This window comes from Oreochromis niloticus, linkage group LG14, assembly GCF_001858045.2.
Source record: "Oreochromis niloticus isolate F11D_XX linkage group LG14, O_niloticus_UMD_NMBU, whole genome shotgun sequence".
Classification (NCBI taxonomy): domain Eukaryota; kingdom Metazoa; phylum Chordata; class Actinopteri; order Cichliformes; family Cichlidae; genus Oreochromis; species Oreochromis niloticus.
The window spans coordinates 14,043,298-14,065,167 of NC_031979.2; the positions used below are offsets into that span (position 1 = coordinate 14,043,298).

General features: G+C 42.2%; 1 protein-coding gene across 6 annotated transcripts in view; it reads left to right on the plus strand.

Moving 5' to 3' along the window:
- The window catches only part of veph1 (ventricular zone expressed PH domain-containing 1), a 119,915-nt gene that overhangs the window by 66,675 nt on the left and 31,370 nt on the right, over positions 1–21,870 (plus strand). For 4 of the 6 annotated variants that reach the window (XM_025898359.1, XM_005474528.4, XM_019367559.2 and 1 more), the window contains exons 7-11: positions 12,158–12,375; positions 14,057–14,263; positions 15,281–15,654; positions 20,857–20,996; positions 21,264–21,398. In XM_025898359.1, coding sequence (XP_025754144.1) covers positions 12,158–12,375; positions 14,057–14,263; positions 15,281–15,654; positions 20,857–20,996; positions 21,264–21,398 — 1,074 coding nt within the window. Of the gene's footprint in view, positions 1–10,282; positions 10,370–12,157; positions 12,376–14,056; positions 14,264–15,280; positions 15,655–20,856; positions 20,997–21,263; positions 21,399–21,870 lie in introns of those variants that run through there. The other 2 variants (XM_005474530.4, XM_005474531.4) reach the window with 2 other exon arrangements.

The following is a 21,870-nucleotide window of genomic DNA, read 5'->3' on the forward strand; positions in this document are numbered from 1 at the left end:
GTCAGAGGGGATCGGCAGATCCTCTGAGTATTTCTTCTATTGCCTCACTATATCCTTAGTAAACTACACCCCCCTCCCAGGTGAGGCTGACGAACAAGCTTGTTCTCCTTCCCCACCACAGAGGTGATATTTCATGTCTACAGAGCCAGTTCTCTGCCTCTGACTGCCACCAAATCCACATAGTACCTCCCTGTGAACTAGCCGCTCCTGCTCCCGGTGGCCTCACTGGAGGGCTGGGCCCATGTGGCTCATTTAACCCATAACCTGGTCACAAAGCGCTTTGCAGTGAGCCCCTCCCACAGGCCCACCTCCAAGGTGAAGCCCGAGCGACCCTGTCCTGGAGTAAACAACGTTTCACTTTCTCTGGCCCCTCAACCAAAGCCAGTTTGCCTTGAAAGACCCTACCAGGGGAAAATTGCCCCTGACAACACAGATCTCAGGGTCACTCAAACATGCAAACCCCTCCGCCACCATGAGTGGGCAATTTATGGACTGGCTGACTCAGTGAATCACATGACACCAAGAGCGTGACACCCCTCTGTTTAAAACCAAAAACAGACACGTTATTTGTGTCTGTATTGACTTTTGCACAGATTTAAAAGCATTCATGGCTTTGAATACTGCTAATACAGCATGACAACTCCTGTTACATCCAATAAGTTCACTTTTTGTAGAGATTAAGAATATCAAAATTTGTTTTGAAAGAACAATTTGTTCCATGTGCATCCTTTAACCTATGGGTCACACATATGGCTGCCATCAGATGTTACTCAGTTTGCATTAATACCATTTTGATAGTTTCTTGAGTTAAAAATGTGGTATTTCAGTAATTACTTGACTTTGTTTGTGGCCTCAAACGCTCGAGATGGCGATCACAGGTTAAACAACAAATAGCCTTTTAAACAGAGCAAAATGCAATGATATAGACTGATGGACAACAATAAAAGGTCGTCTTGACGATGAAGTCTGTCTTTGATAAAGCAATATTAAGCCCCAATTTCAGTGTTTTATTTGTCCAATGACTATTTAATGGGTTTGAATGAATGAGTTCAGACATTCAGGTATGTCGAAGATAAAAATAATCGATTACTTTTTAAAAAAAACTTTATAAAATACAAATTTCCTCATCAGTTTAAATTGTATAACACTCAGATCCACCACCAGGTCTAAGGATTTGGGTCATTTAACAGTAACACAAAAATAATAATATTTGCTTTCTCTTAAACCTGCTGTGTACTGTACACAAGGTCAATACTAATAAACAAAAGTTAATAAAATGAATTAAAACCGAAGAAGAGAAAAAAAAGATTCCTGCTTATGATCAGCATGCTTACACAGCACGCTCTCACAGAGCCTCTAATATGGCTTTATAAGTTGTGTTGTCTTACGTTGTGTTCTTTCAGGGTTTAAAATGACAACAAAAATTACTATTATTATTATTATTATCATGTCATCTTCATCTAAAGGCGTTCAGTGTAGACCTTGTAGGTTTACAGCTCTATCGCTTGTCTTGTTCTAACCCTTTAAGTATTTATGCAGCACTGTGTAATCATACATGTGATAAAGACCCACTTTATAGTCAGTCTGTGATGTCTGTGTGTGTGTTTGGGGTGGTTAGACTGACAGCAAGACAGGTGAGAGCTCCCACTTTCTTTTTCTCTTTTCCTCTGGGTGCATTTTAGGCAGTTTAACAACAATTTAGGGGAAATTAGCAAAAAAAAAAACCCCATTATGACTGTCTGTACATGAAGTGTTCCCCCTCCACCCATACACACATACAAACAAACACGCAGAAACAGAAATGGACGTACACAGAAATCTCAAAGCTGGAACCCATAATAGGCTTTCTATTACTCCAGGGCAAAGTTTCCCTCTGAAAGTTCCTTTCCTCCTCAATCTTCTTGTCAAAAAACCTGCCAGCGCAGTTTTAACACACTCACAAATACTCATACACGTTCAGATACACAGATTGTTGGACCTCGGTGTCCTGCCTTTCTTCACATTGGAACCATTTGGAAAATAACCAGTGTTTTCTGGGAATTGCCCCCGCTGAGGCCTCCTGATGATGGCAGTGGAGAGACCCTCCTGTGGGTTCGTGTTTGTGCCCTGCAAGCACGCACACACACATACACACAACCTTTCACACTGGGATGCATTTGTTCTTGATTGCACAAGTCTTTCTCTGGCTTCCCTCAGCCACCTGAAGGGAGTTAGTCTATATTGTGTTTCTGGACTTATTGCGTGTTGGATCAGAATATGTCACTGGTGGAAGAAACCCTTGCACACTGTGGACTGCTGTGGACTGCTTTTTAGTCGAGCAGTCCTGCAGGAAAATCTGAAAAAAGAAACTGATGGAATTGTTGCAAAGATTGTCTTGCTATATGTTGCTATACAGAAATAAAACTAATCAAACTAGTCCCACTCAGTGTGTGGTAGAAACACTGTTGAAACAGCCAGATGACCGCTTTGTGAACGTGTGTCTTACTGTTTCAGGGATGGGGGGGGTTGTTCAGAGCTTAAGTTGACTAATTAACTGTTGGAGTGGGAGAGGCAGATTTTTTTTCTTAAACTTTTCTCTCTAACCTACTGCTGAGCTCATATTTTTCACTCTACTAGCATCATTTCATCTTTTTCTGAATCGTCTCTTTCTCAAAGCAAGCTGACTTGCACTCTTTAATCTGTAGGCATCAGAGGCGGAGAAGTGTCATCTACTTGTCCCATAGAGATCCATTATAATTTCATCAAAGATTATTGGAGTAAAACAGCAACTACCTATTCTTCTATCTCGCTCCCACAAGTGCGTTTTTTAACACCAGGAACACAAAAAGCTGTGCATCAGCTCCATGTGGCACTCATGGTTTTTAAACCACACTGATAAGAGTTTAGACTCTGTTTCTTAGTGTCATTTTCCTTCAGTTACAAGGAATGTTATCACCATGCTAACTTTAACTGCTGCTTAGCTGAATGCAGGTGTGACCAATTGAGGAGCAACAATCTATTCGGACCCTCATGGGCCACCATCCATTTGTAGATATGTTTAAAGATTTGGAGGGGGTTTCCTACAAGAAAAACTTTGTTGTTGTAGGAACACTAATCTGTTTGCATAAAACATGGTAGCAGAAAGCATCAGGCCAAATCTGGCATTAGCAACAATCCCACTGCAATTTCTCCAGAATCTGCTTGTGTGCATTTGATTGATGAGGACTTCATTCAACTCTGATGTCATTCTGCATTTAGTGCTAATCCTGTGCATTTAAAATACCTAGTTTGTTATTATTTGGAAAGAAATTTAGACAGTATAGTTGCGACTGCAATATAGGATCACAAGATAGGGCTTGGTCATGAACAAAGCCTATTTTCACACCTTTGGTGTTTAGTCCGTTTAAACTGAACTCTGGTACTTTTTTACCCTTCGATTCACGAGACCTTTTGGAGGAGGTGGCCTTGTTTATGGTGTGAACGTGATCTGAACCAACAACCAGCTACAGTATATGCTGCAAATTTGAGCTAAACACCTTCCCATAGCCAACTATGCTTTGTTTTCTGGGGTGCAGCAGCGTACCATAGATGTGCAGAGTACCAAACGGTCAGTACAGGTTAGCGACTAGCCGTAACAGTAATGTAAATTCTCCATGTTATGCAGAACAGAACAACCTTCTTCCTGTATTCACATCCAGCCTATAAGCTATAAGCTATTGCAGTGACGTATTTTGGTTCACTTGGAGATTTTCTGTGGGAAAAAACCCAAACCATTGAGAAAAAGCTACAAATTTACAAACTCATCAACTGATTCAAACTAGAGTAAATGAACTATAGTGTGCGTAGTATTAGCAACATCCTGTCTCAAAGCAATGGTGAGAAACCAGTGTGTGCAGTTCTCACTTCTCCCTGTGCCTGGTTCTACTAGAGATATCTTGGTGTTAACGTGGAGTTCTTTCTTCCCACTATCGCCAAGTGCTTGCTTGTAGGGCTTCATCTGATGGTTAGAGAATTTCTCTCTGAGACAGCTGATAGATTGGTGCTATATATATAAATTCAATTCAACAGAACAATAAAAGATATATATATTTGTTTGATTAACTTAGCTTTAAACTTGTAAACTTAGCTTTACATCAGGGATAGGGATGGCTTATCGTTTAGGTTTTATCCGATACTGGTGCCAAACCGGTACTTTTGAAACGGTGCCGGTGCTTAAACGGTGCTCGAACCAGTGCTTAAAGAATGGAGAACACAAACTTTGTCCAAAAACCTCTCATGTTTAGCTGTTTCCACTTTTTCTTTGGTCATTTTAGCCTTTTTGACCAGGGTGAAGGGAGTATCTGCCATCAAACAAGAAGACAGCCGCAAGTAACTACGACGGTGTTTGCTAGTTCACCTTACATGCATTAATTTAAAAAGTGGGGTCGTTCCTGCTGTTGAGACAAACTCCTGACTAAAAATACAATGTGTTTCTATGGGTCAGTTAGAAGGTTATCCCTCTACTTTGAGCCACACAATTCAAAAAGTTCAAATCTCTGAGCGTTGACTCTAGGTCAACGTATGTCAAAGTAGATAGAGTTGGAAGAGGAGTAAGTTGAATGAGAATTTGAAGGGTCTCCCCATTGAAATCCGTTATAATTTTTTGTTGAATAAAGTTGAATAATTTAAAAAATATAAAAGTTAAAAGTGAGAAAAATAGAAGCAGTAATGTCCAAAAGAAGAGGAATCGAATGGTGGTTGAATGGTTTTTCTAAGTTGAACAGTGTTGAAGGAGATAGTCCGCGAAAACGTACGGAATAGATCATAATAAAATAGAACTAGAAAGTGCATTTTCTGAAGAAACTGCAGTGTGAATGCTTGAATCTGAATGTATGCACTGAAATGAATTAATTGCTGAATTTTAAGTTAAAAATGTTGAATGAGATGAAAATACAGAAATTTTCACCTGAAATCAAAAGTGCCGAACTGCTAAAAGCTGACATCCACAGAGAAGAAGTTGGAAAATAGTTGAAAATGTTTTAAATGTAAATTAGAAAAACCTAAGAAATGAGAAAAAACAAATTAGAGTCAGAAAACATCTAAATGAATATTAAAAGTTCATATTCTTTGAATCACTGAATGACTAAAATGTGATCCCTCCACTTGGATCCACACAGTTTAAAAAGTTTACATCTCTGAGCTTTGAAAGACACGGTGTTGGAAAGAGAACAACGATGGCGATGTTTTGAGGGTAAAATGATGGCTGTAGAGCAAACACTGTGGACACAGCAGCAGTTGAAAGAGAAGTGTTTAAGATGCATCTTGGCACAGTGAGAGACAGAGCTCGTTAGGCAGGCAGGTGTGAGCCTGGTTGCTATAGTGCCTGCACCCAATGGCTCCATACACACGCACACAGATATGCACCTCACTTTTGCTGCTTAAAATGAACAGAAAAGTCAGGCCCAAACAAATTGTTCCCAAATGAAAAGTACAGGTCGTATTGACAAAATTCTTTCACCGTGAGCGGCGGCAATGTCCAGTCTACCAAATTCTCAGTTTTCATGCCCATGGAGTTTATTATATGGACATGATGACAGTGCAAAGACACCATGCTCTTCTGATTTTCAAACGAACCTTCTGAGCCATTTTAACATTAGAGTCTATGGAAGAGTTGGAGGGAGGAGGCTGTGCATTGGTGACATTTATGAAAGAACCATAACACCTAGTACAATAGTAAACACATTGGGTGAAAGAGGACAGCGATGGCTACGTTTTGAGGGTAAAATCATACCTGTAGAGCAAACGCCGCGGACACAGCAGCAGTTTTAAAAAAGATTTTAAGATTATTTTTTTTGCTCCTCTCACTCTAGCAGTCGAGCTGTCTCACTCTAGAGCCAACATTCCGTCCCATACACACCCATTATAAACTCTGAAACGGCTGAAAAAACATCATGAAACTTAAACTGGAACTGAAGAAAAAGTATAATAGATATTGAAAAGATAAATACAAGTTGAATAGTTGAATGTCTTGTCTTCGTTTTAAAGTTTGAATGGTGGCTCTACGTCAATGTATGTGGAAGTAGATACAGTTTAAAGAGGAGTAAGTTGAAGGAGAATTTGAAGGGTATCCCCATTGAAATACATTATACATTTTTTTTAAATAAAGTTGAATAATTTTAAAAATATAAATGTTAGTGTGAATGCTTGAAAAGCATTCACACTAATAAAGAATAACATTGTTGTCATTGTTGATTTTGTGTCTTCACCCTGAGTCCATCCCCTGCCAAGCTGCACCTGTGATTCTACGGCTGCTCGCTGATGAGCTGACAAACTGTGGGGACAGTTGGTTATAGTGCACCTGAGGTTATGCTTGGCCTTCCTTTTAATGAAGCAAGTGACATGTGGTCTCTGGGGCTGGTAGCTGTGGAGCTTGGTACAGGGGTGCCACTCTACCCTGGAAATGAAGATTATGATGTTTTGAAATTCATCATAGAGACTCAGGGTCAGCCACCAGATCATGTTCTAGATTCTGGCGTGTACACTGAAGACTATTTCATTGAAGACAACTACAAGCAACAGCGCTGGACATTTAAGACTGACCAACAATTTCAGTACGAGACAGGATATGAATCCCTGGAGACTCGATACATAAAACTTAAAAGCCTTGATGACCTTGAACAAGTAATGATGTTTACACAAGGACCTGAAAATGGCCAACGTTTGTTTGTCAGCTTAATTAAACAGATGTTGGCCTTGGATGCAAACCAGCACATAACACCTTCGGAGGTTCTCCAGCATCCCTTTTTCGACCCTAAGAGTTCCCTGTGCATTGACACGAGTAGCACAAGGGGACAAAACCGTGTGGTCTTTCAGCAGCCTTCAAACTTGAAAAGTAAGAGATCACAGAAAATCAACTGCAGTTTCCAAAACTCTGTTGAATTTTCTCAACAAGTGCACATCAACATGTCAGCCAGCCCATCCTTCAGCTCAGATGAGCTTGAAATAGTTGAAGGGACCATTTTGGGAAACCACTACAAGGTAGAGGCTTTACTTGGAGAAGGGGGCTTTGGTATTGTAGCCAAATGTCGCGACACAAAAACCAACCAAGCTATTGCCATTAAAGTCAACAAGAGCCGCCCTGATGTTCAGCAAGAGGCAAAACTGGAAATTTTCATCCTGGAGCAGCTGCGAAAGTTGGATCCAGATGCCGTCAACATTGTTAAATGGAACGGCTTTTTCCAAGACGGAGAGCGGGTTTGCCTAAAGTTTGAACTCCTCGATCAATGCCTGTGGGACTACATACGGGACCGGAATAAACAGGGTCTCCCCATAAGCGAATTCAGGCCAATTTTAGGTCAACTCACAAGTGCTCTGTCCCACCTGGGTTCTGTGGGAATAGTGCACGCTGACCTCAAACCTGGAAACATCATGGTTGTAAACCGCCATGAGTCTCCAGTCAAAGTCAAACTCATAGACTTTGGCCTCGCATGTCCTGCGTCTGCAGTGAATCCTAGTGACTGCGTGGGGACAGTTGGTTATAGTGCACCTGAGGTTGTGCTTGGCCTTCCTTATAATGAAGCAAGTGACATGTGGTCTCTGGGTCTGGTAGCTGTGGAGCTTGCTACAGGGGTGCCACTCTACCCTGCGGAGAATGAGTATGATTATCTGAAATTCATCATAGAGACTCAGGGTCAGCCACCAGATCATGTTCTAGACTCTGGCATTTACACTGATGACTATTTCATTGAAGACAACTACAAGCAACAGCGCTGGACATTTAAGACTGACCAACAATTTCAGTACGAGACAGGATATCCATCACTGGAGACTCGATACATAAAACTTAAATGTCTCGATGACCTCGAACAAATAATGAAGGTTAGACGAGGACCAGAAGATGGCCAAAGCTTATTTGTCAGCCTGATTAAAAAGATGTTGGCCTTAGATGCACACCAGCGCATAACACCCTCGGAGGTTCTCCGGCATCCCTTTTTCAACCCTGGCCTCTCTAACAGCTTCCCATGTATTGCCATTGAGAGACCACACAGAATCAATCTCCAGAAGGGAGAAACAAAAGTCTGGATCATTGGGTCAAGCTACATCAGACGAGGCGAGAGTGACGCAAAAGAGATATTCGGAGAAAATTTCGGACTTAATGCCAAAGTCCAGTGGTTTGGCAAAGGAGGGATGTGCTGGAGTGGAGTCCTTCCTCGTTTTTATGAGGAGCTATCCACACAGAGCCCACCTGACATATTGGTAATCCATGCTGGGGGCAATGATTTGGGACTCATGTCTGCTTATCAACTTTCTTCTGTCATTGAGAAGGAATTGATGCAACTGCACACAGAGTTCCCCTCAATGACAATTCTATATTCATCCATCAACGAGCGTCAAGTGTGGAGATATGGAAATCCAGGCCAAATCAATAAGGACAGGAAGATCGTGAACGCCAGCATTAGAAAGGCTGTCAACCGCTTTTGCTGGAGTGATTATTGAGCATCCATGTTTGAGGTTTTTCAACAACTCAATTTTTTTACCCGACGGAGTTCATTTAAACAAGAAAGGAAATGAACTGTTTCTGAAAAGCATCCGCTCGGCCATCCAGCAAAGTCTTCAGTCACCTCACAGAAAACTGACTTGAGGGATTTCCTTCACAGTCCAGAAAACCACGTTGTTCATTTTAGGCAATGTGAGCAACACATATCTAAATTGTGCTCTCATTTTTCTTTTCTTTTACCTCTCACCACCCAACCAGTCATGACAGATGGCTGCCCCTTTCTGAGCCTGGTTCTGTCAAAGGTTTCTTCCTGTTAAAAGGAAGTTTTTCCTTTCCACCGTTGCCTCGTGCTTGCTCTCATAGGGGATCATTTGATTGTTGGGCTTGAATTTAATTTAATTTAATTTAATTGGATTGAACAAAATTTTGAAAATTCAGGTGAGAGGTCCAAATTGTAGGGAGCACTACAAAATCTACAAATAAAAAAATTGTCATTAGCAGCAAATCAAAATAAAGAAAAAAAAAATTGAAAAACATCTCGTACTGCTCTGTTTATTTACTTAAATGAACACTTGTACTTTTTTGTCATAGAAAACTATTAATATAAATATGAACACCAAGGAGTTAGTTGGCCTGCACTAACTACTGGCATACTATTATTCTGTGGCAAAACCCTGTCAAATCTGCATCTAAATCCAAGACCCTAACTCCCATCAAAACAGCTTTTGAACTATGAGGATCCCAAGGAATTGTTCTACACAACAGTGTCTCTTTTATCCTTGTGGTGTCAAAAATGTGATGACAGAAGCAATTTAATAACATGGTTAGCGTACTCAACGTTAATTACACACGAACAACATTAAGCTACTCACGCAGAGAAGAATGGCTGCTGCTGCCATCATCATCCGTCATCATTTCTGCTACACTGGCAGGGCTAGGGGCCAGGACTCTACTCTTCGGGTTCTTGGGGGATGTTGCTAACTCCGGGTCCGATAACAGGCACCACACCCGCAGTAGATGTGCACGGTGTGAGGTCTCGCAGCAAGCTATCAAATACGGTGCATTTCTCGGCTTTTAAAAAAACGCTATGCGTCACCAGCTGTTTCATCACATTCGAGGTGTTACCTCCTTTGCACAGTATCAGCTTAAAGCACTTGTTGCAGGCTGCTGAGTTTGCATCTTTTGCTGTGAAGTACAGCCAGACTTTTGACCGCTTCGCCTTGGGCATTTTTAATCTGTAGCTCTGCTCTAAAAGAACGTACATACCTGGCCCCGCCTACTACGCTTGCAAAGGTAAAATGATTGGCTAGAATCCAAAGTGTATGACATCTCAGGAAAAAAAAGCACCGAAATAAAGCACCGAAATGTGCGCTGCTTTTCGGTCTGGTTACTACCGTTTATGTCAGAACCGGTGCCATAATGGCACCGGATACCGGTACCCATCCCTAATCAGGGAGGCCACAAAGTCAAACTCACCCAGCAGCTGATCACAGTCCCTGCTCATGGTGACATTATCCGAGATTTGCAAGCGGGCAAATCTCGGATAATGTGCATCATTTCAGTTTCTTTAGCCTGCAACAGTTGTAGCTGCCTCTCCAAGCCACTTTGCAACCCACCCACACCCTACCCTGCTCCACCTTTGCATGCTGTGTCTGACTCTGTGAATTAACAAACTTCTTCTAAATAAATTGGTCTCCACACTAACTTAAACTCTTTGAGATGATTAAGATTGTCAGTTGATTTTAGGCAGTCTTACACAAATTCTATATACCTGAAAGATAACTATAATCATATTTGTTTGCTGTTGTTTTTATTTAATAAATGAAGAGACCGTAGAGTGACTGTGTGCCAGACTGCAGCTCCAATTGAAGCTAATGCAAAGAAGCAAGGGAAGAAAGGAAAAGAAAATAACTGGTTGGTAAGCAGCGAGAGGATTTGGCTTGTCACTGTACCGATGAAATGTTTTCTTTCTTTGCTTTTTCTCTTTTGGTTTGAATCCCCCAGTATTTAATGTTTTGTACACACCAGCGCAGGTGCTATTGCCAGAGGAGCTTGGCTCAGATTATTGTCAGTGACTGAAACAGAACGGGCCACAGTTTGTTTCCCAGGGGATGCATTTGGAAATTTATTTGTTCAGACACGAGGCTGAAAAACCATAAATCTCTAAATCTGTGTCAGTCTTCTGCAGATTGGCAGTTTGGAAGAAGATCTGCTCCCCCCTGCCATCATTTTCTGGAAAACATGGAAGCTCATAATTAAAAACAGCTAGTAGTTCTTTTTTAAGACCTTCCTGTTATTGTCCTTTTTGGCAGAGCTTTACAAAAGGGTTTAGCTTTTAAAGCTGTAATGTGTTCAGGATACGAAATTAAGGCCAAGTGCTGTCTCCAAATAATTAAACGTAATTTGACGATTGAAGAGATCTTCATATGTCCGGCAGATTTTTAAATTTTTAATTTTATGCTATTACTCTCAGTTCCAAAGTGAAAATGATGCGAGCCTCTGCGTATGCTGCAATATTTGGAAGAATTTTAGTAAGTCCTTAAAAAGTAAAATCATCTGGACAATAAAAGCCTGAACTTTAGTTCAGAAGTAGCCAAAGCCTGAGCTCCAGCCACGCTCCTGAGTCATTTTTGTGCTGGGCCTTGGAAACTCCTAAATACCTGCTTGGCATGTTGTTAGGTTTAAGTTTTTTTTTTTAAAGTCCAGTTCTTCCTTTTGTGGTAGTTTTGGGATCCACATAATATAAACGAAGTATCCTACAGAGAGTGCTTGTGAGGCATGCCTGAACGATGCTGTAACTGCGTTGTTCTCTCCTCGTTACAAGGTGTTCTGGAAACAGAGGTTGGCTCTGCCCGCCATCAATCAATCACTTCTTATCGGAGAATTCGAGAAGGAAGGAGAGTGTTTTAAGTTTTTAGTTCTGCATTGTGAGTTTTATAAGACACGAGAGTTTAAAAAAAGGTTTTTGACCACAGATGGGGAGTTTTTGGCTTTAGTTCTGCCCTAAAACACCACAAGAGAGCTCTCACTCACCTTTGATCATCTGCCGTCACGCCGATTTCTGCGCTCTGTTTAAAATGCGGCTGCTCCTGTTAAATAAAGCTGATTACATTAAAGTATACGTTACACAATTTTGTATACAGAAATATATATATACAAGAGAGGCACGGGGCGTCTATTGAGGGGGTATTGCACAGGTCATATTCCTGGTTAAGTATTACTCTGTCAACAGTCACAAGACTGTATATGTGCTGGATTTCATTTGTACAGAAACATGCTGGGAATGATGAAATGTGGTTATTACAGCAGTTCAGTTGGAAAGATATTACATTTGGGAAAAGAACAAGTTTGTATTTTAAAAGGTTTGCTGGGAGCCAGCCTGCATGTGTTTGTATTTATTATTGTTTGCTATGATTTAGTAACAAAAGAAGTTACACCAAACCCTCCCAAACAGACTGGAAGAGGAAAACTCATGTGTGTTGAATTACCATAGCTAAAATTCAAGCTTTCTTCACCAAAACACATGTAACTCAACAATATTCCCAAACTGCTGCAAAACACAACACTGGCTCCATTTTAAATGAAAAATAAACTATTAGGCAGTAAAACATCTTCATGAAAATCCTCGGTTATTTTTCTGTTTAATTTTATACCAAGGCCAGTGTCGGCCAGGGCTGATGTTATGTGGTCTCCTTTCTCCAGACTCATGCTCACAGCTCGTTGGTCTACCTGGTGTCCCTTCTGGGCGGCATGGAGCACAGCTTTCACCACACCCTTCTGCTGGAGATCAGAGCGCTGACCGACCGTTACCCATCTTTGCTGGGCGGCTGCGGTAAAGACATCTACAGGATGAGCAACTCTTTCACTGCTATAGCCAGGCTTCTGGGAAGACGACTGGAGAAATCAACGGCACACTGCAGGTAAGGAAACACCTGTTAACATGGGCTGCATGAAATCTCTTAGTAGTGGTCACCTAAATTCTTAAATAGTGTCTCTACAGCCTCTCTGGATTGCAGCAGCTAGTATGGAGAGTAGCTAGAGACAACTAGAGATTGATATTCAAGCGTTGCTGATTATATTCTTGTTATGTTTTGTATTCGCTCAGGTGTCACTTTAATAAAATTTGAGTTTTTGCAGACTAAGCAACTACAATGCTCTGTTTCTTCCTTTTATTTAAAAAGGGATTTGTGCACTCACTGGCCAGTTTATTAGGTCCACCTGGTCAACTGCCTGTTAATCTAAAAAAACATCTAATCAGCCACCCACATGGCAGCAGCTCAGTGCATTTTGGCATGTGGACATGGTCAATACGGCCTGCTGAAGTTCAAACTGAGCATCAGAATGAGGAAGAACCATGCCACGTTCAAAATGACTTTGAACGTGGCGTGGTTTTTTGGTGCCAGATGGTTTGGTCTGAGGATTTCAGAAACTGCTGATCTGCTGGGACTTTCCCACACAATCATATCCCAGGTTTACAGAGAACGGTCTGAAAATACATATTCTGCTATTCTGTTGATAGCAGAGGACCCCCAGGGTGGTTGAGAATGACTGAACTAAGATCCCGTGGGACTTCCAGATACAGACGGACAAACTAGTGATGGTTAACCAAGCGAACATAGCTGTGGTGGACAAGCAGAGAAAGGCGACCGTAGTGACGGATGTAGCTATACCAAGCGATAACAACGTCAGGAAGAAGGACCACGAGAAGCTCGAGAAATACCAAGGGCTGAGAGAACAACTCGAGAAGATGTGGAGGGTAAAGGCAGCAGTGGTCTCGGGGCAGTGACCCCCAAACTGGGCGAGTGGCTCCAGCAGATCCCAGGAACAACATCCGACATCTCTGTCCAGAAGAGCGCAGTCCTAGGAACAGCTAAGATACTGCACATGGCCCTCAAGCTCCCAGGCCTTTGATAGAGCACCCGAGCTTGAAGGATGAAGGCCGCCCCACAGGGCGAGTGGGGGATTTTTTTTGTGTCAGAGACTGAGTCATAAAGAGAATACACATACTGACTCGACACATTGAGCTGTGTTACTTTGATCGTGACACTAAAATCAAATCTGGGTCTGTTACAGCGTACTGTCATTTAAGGTCATTAAAATATTTTTCTTTTTTGGTTTTGTCTTCAAAACAATCTGCGTGCACAAGAAGTGAACACGCCATACCGTGCATACGCTGGCCAAGAGTCATCTGGCTGCACTGTGGAAATGACACACACAGCTCTCTTCTAAATAAGAACATTGTGTGCAGAGTTTGAGGCTTCGAAAGACTTTGCTTGGGGTCTTTTGGAAGAAAGATAGAAGGGAAAAAGGATTGGAGGGAGGCAAAGGAAGTTTATTAGTGAAAGAGCAGGGGGGAGTGGAAAGGAAGCCCTCTTTCAAACAAGCAGAAATTTTTGAAGGATATTTGTATAAAAACACGAGTAAGGAACGAAAGACAGAAAAGAGCGAAACAAGGTTCAGACACAATTTGAACCAAATAATGTGAGAAAGCACCAAATTAAGCCAAAGTTTGCCAGAGGGGGAGAAACTTGTGACATTGTCAGCTTCAGGTCACACGTATAGCAACTATAATGCGAACTCTGGCTCTGTGTGTGCATTCAGCGTGGATGAGGCGTTCCAATCAGATGGAGGAGGAGGAGCACCAGAGCAGCAGCTGCAGGTGAAGATCCAGGCCTTTGAGGAGAAACTGGGAGACACAGTGGAAGACGAGGAGGAGGAGGCGGCTGGGGAGGACTCTCCCGCCCCGCAGCGACGCTACAGCCTAAGCCAAACAGTCAGGGAGGAGAGGCGTGAGATGAGATTCAACAGGTCAGTTAGTAAGAACATGCTTCTACTCAGTGTCCTCTGAAATCTGACTGGATAGAAAAAAAACATATTTTTATGAAGAATCTGGTTGATTTGAAGAGATGCCTTGAGCCAAGAAGACATATTTGTGTGTTTGTTGAAGAATGTAAACACTGCCACACTTGGAAATGTTGTTTATTTTATGAAATTGAAATGACACAAATTTACATATAAAACAGTGAACAGGTTACATCACTGCCTCAAAAGTTAAAGACTGTGTTATAGGTGGGTTGCAAAGTGGCTTGCAGCAGCAGCTGCATCTGTAGCAGGCTAAAGCAATTACAAAAGGGCTTCCTTTATGAGATTTACCAATGGGATGGTATCAGCTGAGCCAGCAGACACTGAGCGCTGGCATAGAAAGAAATTAAACATTAGCCGTGTTTTCGCAAAAACATGCATATTTCTTTAATTCCTCTGGGGGGGGGAGGGGGGTTATGTTGCTGTGTTTTGTTTTGTTTTTAGATTTTTTAATACTACTTGTTATAAAAAAAATTGTTTCTCTGTCTCTTTAATAAATTCTTCATTGCTCAGTAGTACTTTGGGAGCCCTATAGTGCCATCCACTCCTAGAATTTAGTTCCAGTTTCAGTCTCATTTTAAGTTTTCGCCATGCTTGGAATTGAGCTGGTAGTGGGATAATACTGTACTTAGAATGTGCTGGAGCACACCTGGTTGTCAGGTTGCAGTTTATACAGTTTCTCGCATGTCATGCCTCATTATCCAAAGCTATATATATACAAATCTTTCCAAGGTTCTAGGAAACCTGGCACAAAAGATCCCTTTCATTATCATCTTTGTAGTACAAAATGCTGGCTTGGTGAGATGTCCTATTCCTCTGGAAGTTGTTATTTCTTTGTGGCTTAAGGATATTACATAATTTCTCAAAGTAGAAAAAAGTAGAACAGTCAACAAATATTGATGAAGAGGTACCAGAAACATTTTTATCGCTTTAACTGTTATTGCTTCATGCTCTCTCTCCTAGGTCAAAGAGCCTGGCTCTCCATGCCGTGCGTTCTCGGTCCATCAACTCAGACGAAGGGGAGGACGGTGAAGGGGTGGAGCTCAGCACAGATAGCGCCTTTTCCAACACTTTGCCTAATCAGCATTCAGAAAACCACGAAGTCTCACCTGCTGAGAGGAAATTGACAGATGGCTCTCTGGTCGGCGTCACTCCGCTAGACAGAGCGGCCAAAGAGGCGGAGAAAAGTCAAAGCGGAGAGAAGGATGGACAGAAAGGAGAGCGGACGGAGGCTGACAGACTCTTCATCCATTTAAGAGACAATATGGAGATGATCGGAGAGTTCTGTAAAGTAATGGTGCAGCAGATCCCCGTCCCAGAGCAGTGTGTGATAGAAGGTAATGCATGCTGGTAGAAGCTGGTCTTCAGTATTAATCCACAGGTAATTAAGTAGAAGTTGATCAATAAACCCAGATTCCATGGAGACTGTCAAAGGCAGGGTTTATTTAACCTGCTGAACCTGAATGAGATTACAGTCAGACTTGGTGATCAATGGGTATGATTGGGGATGTGGTATGAATATACCTCATCTTCTCCTGTCTTTCACTCCCACTGTGTGTCTCTCACACACCGACACAGATGCAACGCCCAGCTGAGGGTTGATTTTTGCCTTCAAAGCTCCAAATTGAGAGGGATTTGTTTCTCCGGGAGCACCAGTTTGATTTTAGTTGTGTGCTCACTGATTACAGATTTTAATCCTATCCAGACTGTAATTTACCCACACCCTCACCCCTACCCCGCCCCTGAATGCCGGTTTTTTTTTTGGTCTTCCCAAAATTTCTATGCTGTCTGAACAAATACTGTACACTGATTATTTGTGTGCTAAAGGCTTTCCAGTCGCTGAGAATCAGCAGCCCATGAGGTGATGAGGTTCATGTGATTTTCCTGTGGAATTTTCGACCGCCTCGTATAATTTAGCAGTGGCTAAAACTCTGTCCAGATGACATCAATCTAGTTAGTGAGGTGCCTAATGTCTAATCGTGCCTAATATCTCCTATTAATCATTTATAAATGGGACTTGTTAGGGGGTTATTTGACATTAAGAGTGAGAGGGGAAACCGCACACACACACTACACATTGAAAAAATAGCCAGTGTTTCAGCTGAGCTGCTGGTCTGGGCTTGCGGTATATGCAGCCCACAAAGGAATAACAGAAACAAGGGAAACTTTTGGATGACATCCAATCTTTGCAGTTCAGGTTCAAAATCACATCAACGTAATAGGATCAAAATATCATTATTTTTAATGGGAACTGAAAATGGTCGTTAGCATTAAATCGGGCCTTGAAGAAAGGCTGATGATTCAAATATAAAAACAAACCAGCAGTGTGTATGTGTGTGTCTGTGTGTGTGTGTGTGTGTGTGTGTGTCAGTACTTTCAGATTTCCTTGCATTATCATCGGTTGCAGTAACAGTTGTTCAGCTGAAGATTTTGGATCTACTACGGACTTGTGTTTACGTGCACCCATGTCCTAATCGGAGCAGCGTGACAGTGTAAGGGACAGTTCAGATAGGAAGCTGCTGTAATTGGAAAAAGAAGAGACATGCACATCTCCAAGCACCTACATCAAGACGGAGGGCATGCGCAGAAGAAACACAGCCAGAAAGCAATCAGTAATCAATTTGTCTTGTGATCAGTTTACAAAAGGGTTTATTCCAACCCTCTCGGGCCTTCTTATTCTGATTGGGGTGTTTATTTGAGGCATTTTTATTCTGTTTGGGGTTCATTGTAGTCTGAGTACCGGGCTCTGTGTACAGGTAGCCAATGACAATCTGGCAGCTAAGGCACAGTGAACTAGGGTTATAAATACAGAGGGAGTTGATTAGGGCAATATGTTTAAGTGAGCAGAGAGGCACTGAGGGTCAGGTGACTGGCGGTGGGAAACGGGACAGGCCGGAGCGGCCGAGTGTGAAATGACAGAAGAGGCAGTGTGTGGAAAAACAGGCAACCAGAAAGAATCACACAGGCAAAATCTGCAAAGCTAAGTAGAAACAGATGAATGGTATGCATATGTAGGGTGCATGCAAGAAGCGCACGTATGCATGGGAGCAGTTTTGGTGAGCGTGAATGATGAGCACTTTCCTACTTTTGTGCTTGGAGTTCAGGCAGAATCGAAACACGGGTTCAACCAGTTCAAATAAAAAACAAAACAAAACAATGAAACAAGAAACCGCTTAAACTAATCTAATCCATTTTCTGAAACTTTCCAATCCATTTTCACGATTCCACACTCATTCTTCTCATATTTAGGGATTTGGCGTTTTATTTTCATTCAGTTCAGATCATTTCTGCTTATTTTCAGTTTTCCAATTCGATTCGGTTCACTTGGATTAAGCCTTCACTGCCATCTTTTAGCGGCTCTTGTCATCACCTTTTGCATATCCAAACGTTTTTTATTCGACCCAGCCCCGCCTAAGATGATAAATCCTAATGTGATGTAAGTAATAAAAACGCATCATATAGACTTGTTTTACAAAATGAGCACATTTAGAAAGAAACGCATTTAGCTGGACAACGAGAGCTCCCAGAGCCTACACAGCACATTCAACAATACATGTTATCATATACATATTACTGCAGTTTAGGTAAACAATTAGACATGATGATCCAGTGTGTACTCCTTTCTCTGAGCCATCCACAAACACAAGCTTGTAGTGAGGCATTATTCTTTTCATCATATTCACGACAGACAAAACAAACACACAGAAAACCAGACGCGTACACAATACAGCACAGGAGGTGATGATATTTTGATTGACACGTGAGGATGTTATTGCTCCGCCTTTGGCCTTAATGTCATTTCATCTGAGAGGCAGCCAGGAGTCAAACAGCACCCACACATTACACACATATGAAAACAGGAAACAAGACAGAAAATAACAAACTCCTCCTTTGGCCTCTGGTTAATTGATTAAATCTGAACGTGAATGTAAATATAACTAGCAGTTGTGTACTTTGCGTTTGATGGCTTAGTATTCGGTCCTGCTGGCAATGGGAATCCACCCTAAGGCTCACAGCCTATGATGTCATGGGTGGTCTCAGCTGGATGATGTCATCATGCTCCTGGCTGACCTTCCCATGGGTTGCTGACCCTTCATCTCACAGGATGAGGATTACACAGAAGAGTGCGCTTGAGCGCTCAGTCCAAACATATATTCTGCACGCCTGCACGTGCACATGGACACAGTAAAAACACGCTGCGTCCACATGCTTTTTTGTCGAGGCTGCACTCACAGGGAGGTTCTTTGCTGCTCTGAGTTTTTCTGCTGATATCATCGTGAGCTGCTCTTGTAGATGATGCCGTTTGGGCGGGATTCTGTTGTCATCGTCAGTCTTAGTCGTTCGCTTTCTTTTGTTTGAAAGCTGGGTACATTAGTGTAATGCAGGACTTTCTAAACTGGAGCTCATGTACGGCACTGTGCAAAAGTCTGGAGCCACCTTTATTTCAATTTATTTTGCTACTAATTTTTAATCAGTCCTTCAGGCTTTGTGTCTGAAAAACAAGTGTTTCTGGCTTGTGTTCAGATTTTGTACCTGATCCAAAAAACAACCATTTTAAATTGAATCTTTAGGCTCTTTGTCACTAGCAGCCTGTCATATAAACAGATCATTTGTTCCCATTTCTTTAGTTGAAGTTATGAAAAAGCACAAAATATTATCTTTGCATCAACAATATGATTCCCAAAGAGCTATTAGCTGAAAACTTGGCAGATCTGAGCGTAGTATGAAGTGTGTCCTTAAAATAATTTGGGGAAACTGAATAAGTGGAGTACAAAGAACAAGTGGAAGAAGAGGATGAAGAGTATCTGAAATGAAATCTGACCTTTCAGTTGATCTATCTACAGTTTGCTAAAGCCTCATCAGAAATGTCAGTCTTGTCTCAGTGGAAGGAAGAGGCCAGTGTTAAGGAAGGGAAATGGGGAGAAAAGGCTGAGGTATGCCAACTCACACAAGAACTGGACTGAAAATCAGTGACAACAGGTCTGATGGAGTGATGAATCCAGATGTGAAATTTCTGGTTTGTCACTATGCAGAGAAAAGGTCAGGAGAGAGATACAACAGTGAGTGTCTACAGTCATCTGTAAAACATGATGGAGGCTCTGTCAAGCAGTGGTGTTGGGCATCTTGTCAAAACTGGTGGAATTATGAACGTAAATCAGATTTTGAGCCACCATGCAATACCACCTGGAAAGTATCTTATTGGCAGTGAAGTGAAAGCATACCTGGATAAAGCAAACACACAATGGAACAATAAGTCATGGATTGGCCTCCCCAGAGTCTGGACCCCAACACTATTGAAGCAGTGTGGGACCATGTTGACAGAGAACAGAAAAGCCAGCATCCCAGGAAGAGCTTTGAACATCTTGAACTATTCCTGAAAGAAATGATAAGAAAGCTAATGTAAGAGAGTTCAGGCTGTGTTGAAGAATAAAGTTGTTCATACCAAATATTGACTTTTAAACTCATTAGAATTGTACAAACTCTGTTTTTGCTATATTTCATGACTGTGTATACACATTTCAATAAACCGCTGCACCTATTTTCCATCTTGAATCCATCCATCTTCTTCCGCTAATCCGAGGCCGGGTCGCAGGGGCAGCAGCCTAAGCAGAGAAGCCCAGACCTCCCTCTCCCCAGCCACCTCCTCCAGCTTGTCCAGGGGAACATCAAGGCGTTTCCTGACTAGACGAGAGATATAATCTCTCCAGCATGTCCTGGGTTTGCTCTGGGGCCTCCTCCCGGTGGGACATGCCCGGAACAGCTCACCCAGGAGGCATCCTTGTCAGATGCCCAAACCACTTCCACTGGCTCCTTTCAATGTGGAGGAGCAGCGGCTGTACTCTGAGCCCCTCCCGGATGGCTAAACTTCTCACCCTATCTCTAAGGTAGAGGCCAGCCACCCTTCAGAGGAAGCTCTTCACCACGACGGACCGGTACAGTGTCTGCATCATTGCAGCTGCAGCACCTGCAGGAGGTCCCGTAGGGGTCAGGTGCATTGTGTGCTGGGCGGCAGCCAGGAGTGGAAGCCCTGGCAGACCGATCTCGATACCAAGACTGTCAATTTTCCATCTTCCTAGCAAAAATAAAGAAATGAGTGGTGACTCAGGACTTTTGCACAGTACTTTAGTTTAGTTAGTGTTGTCAGTAATCACGTAGAGAAGCCAAGTAAGAGATCTCGCAGTACATAACAGTAGTAGTGTGACAAATGTTGGTGCAGACACCAATACTAGTTTGTTTTTTTTTATTCTGGGCAAGTGCCCAGTTAAAATAAATAAATCAGTTACTTGTTCAATTTGACACGTTCTACTGCAACATTTCACATGCTTGTCATAAAACTAAAATAACTGCCAAAAACCACTCATTTCGTTCGGATCCGTTTTGTCACGGAGCGCATTATTACTGGTATCGTCAGTTTGTTGAGCAAAGTTTGCCGGAGGCAACGAAGAAAGTACACGAAACCACGTGCAAATGGAGAGAATCATTTTAAATGATATGGTAAATATTAATATTTTATCATTTTTGCTCTTTTCCTGAGGCAGATTCCAGTCGAGGTTGTGTGGCCAAGCTTTCGTTCTCCTGTCCTTTGAAGGGACACTACTGTCTGTACGCCAAATCCTGCTTCAACCTGACCAGCCGACAGCCGCATCTATGGATTCACATCATGTTGTTACATTTACAGGTGCACCCAAATATCCCGCTGTAAAAGCACACAAATGTGTTAGTAAGTGTAAGAGACGTGCATCTGATGTCATTGGTCTTTGGTTATAGATTGCCTGAATGTCTGAAATATGTTGTGTCTTAAACATTTTGTATTTGAGAATAATTAAAAACCTTCACTGACTAGGACAGTTTTACGCTCTTGTGCAGTCTTTTGTGTCTTTATCTGAACCATATCTCAGTTTTTTAATTTGTTTTTGTTCTTCTGCTCTTGTATTTTGTCTCCTAGAGTAAGTCCAGCGTACCTCTCAGCACCAGGGACGAGTGTGTCCAAAAACTGGGTTCTCTTTGGGAAAAGACGCAGCTGAAAGGAGCTCACAGCTTTTCTATGGCCATGACACAGCAGACTACCCCACACAAGAAGGTACTGGACCACCGCTGTGGGTGTGTGTTTGTGTGCGCTCATGCTGCTTCCTCATAAAAGCTATCTGTTTCCACCAGAGAAGATGAAGTCATCGCTTGCGTAAAAGAAAGAAATAAAGATAGGGAAGCGTCAGCACCCACTTTGTTTAGATATGGAAGGCACTGAATGGACGTTTTTGTATACAGGGCCTCCGTTCGCCCCGTCGTCTCATCTTTATCATGTCTGTTTGTGTGTTTGCAGATTTGAAATACTGAGAAAAAGCAATTGAACGAGAGGGGGGGTGGGTGGGAATGGTGTATGGGTGAATATGTGCGTCTGGTTTGGTGAGAAGGTGGAAATGGGTGGTGTTCTTCGTGCTGTCGCTTCTTATGTGTGACAAGCTAAGTGCTCATTAGGAAATAATTAGGCTCACAAAGAAAATACAGCTGTTGTTTGTCTTTCTCTAAACGTGTGTTGTGGTTGCAACCAGCTA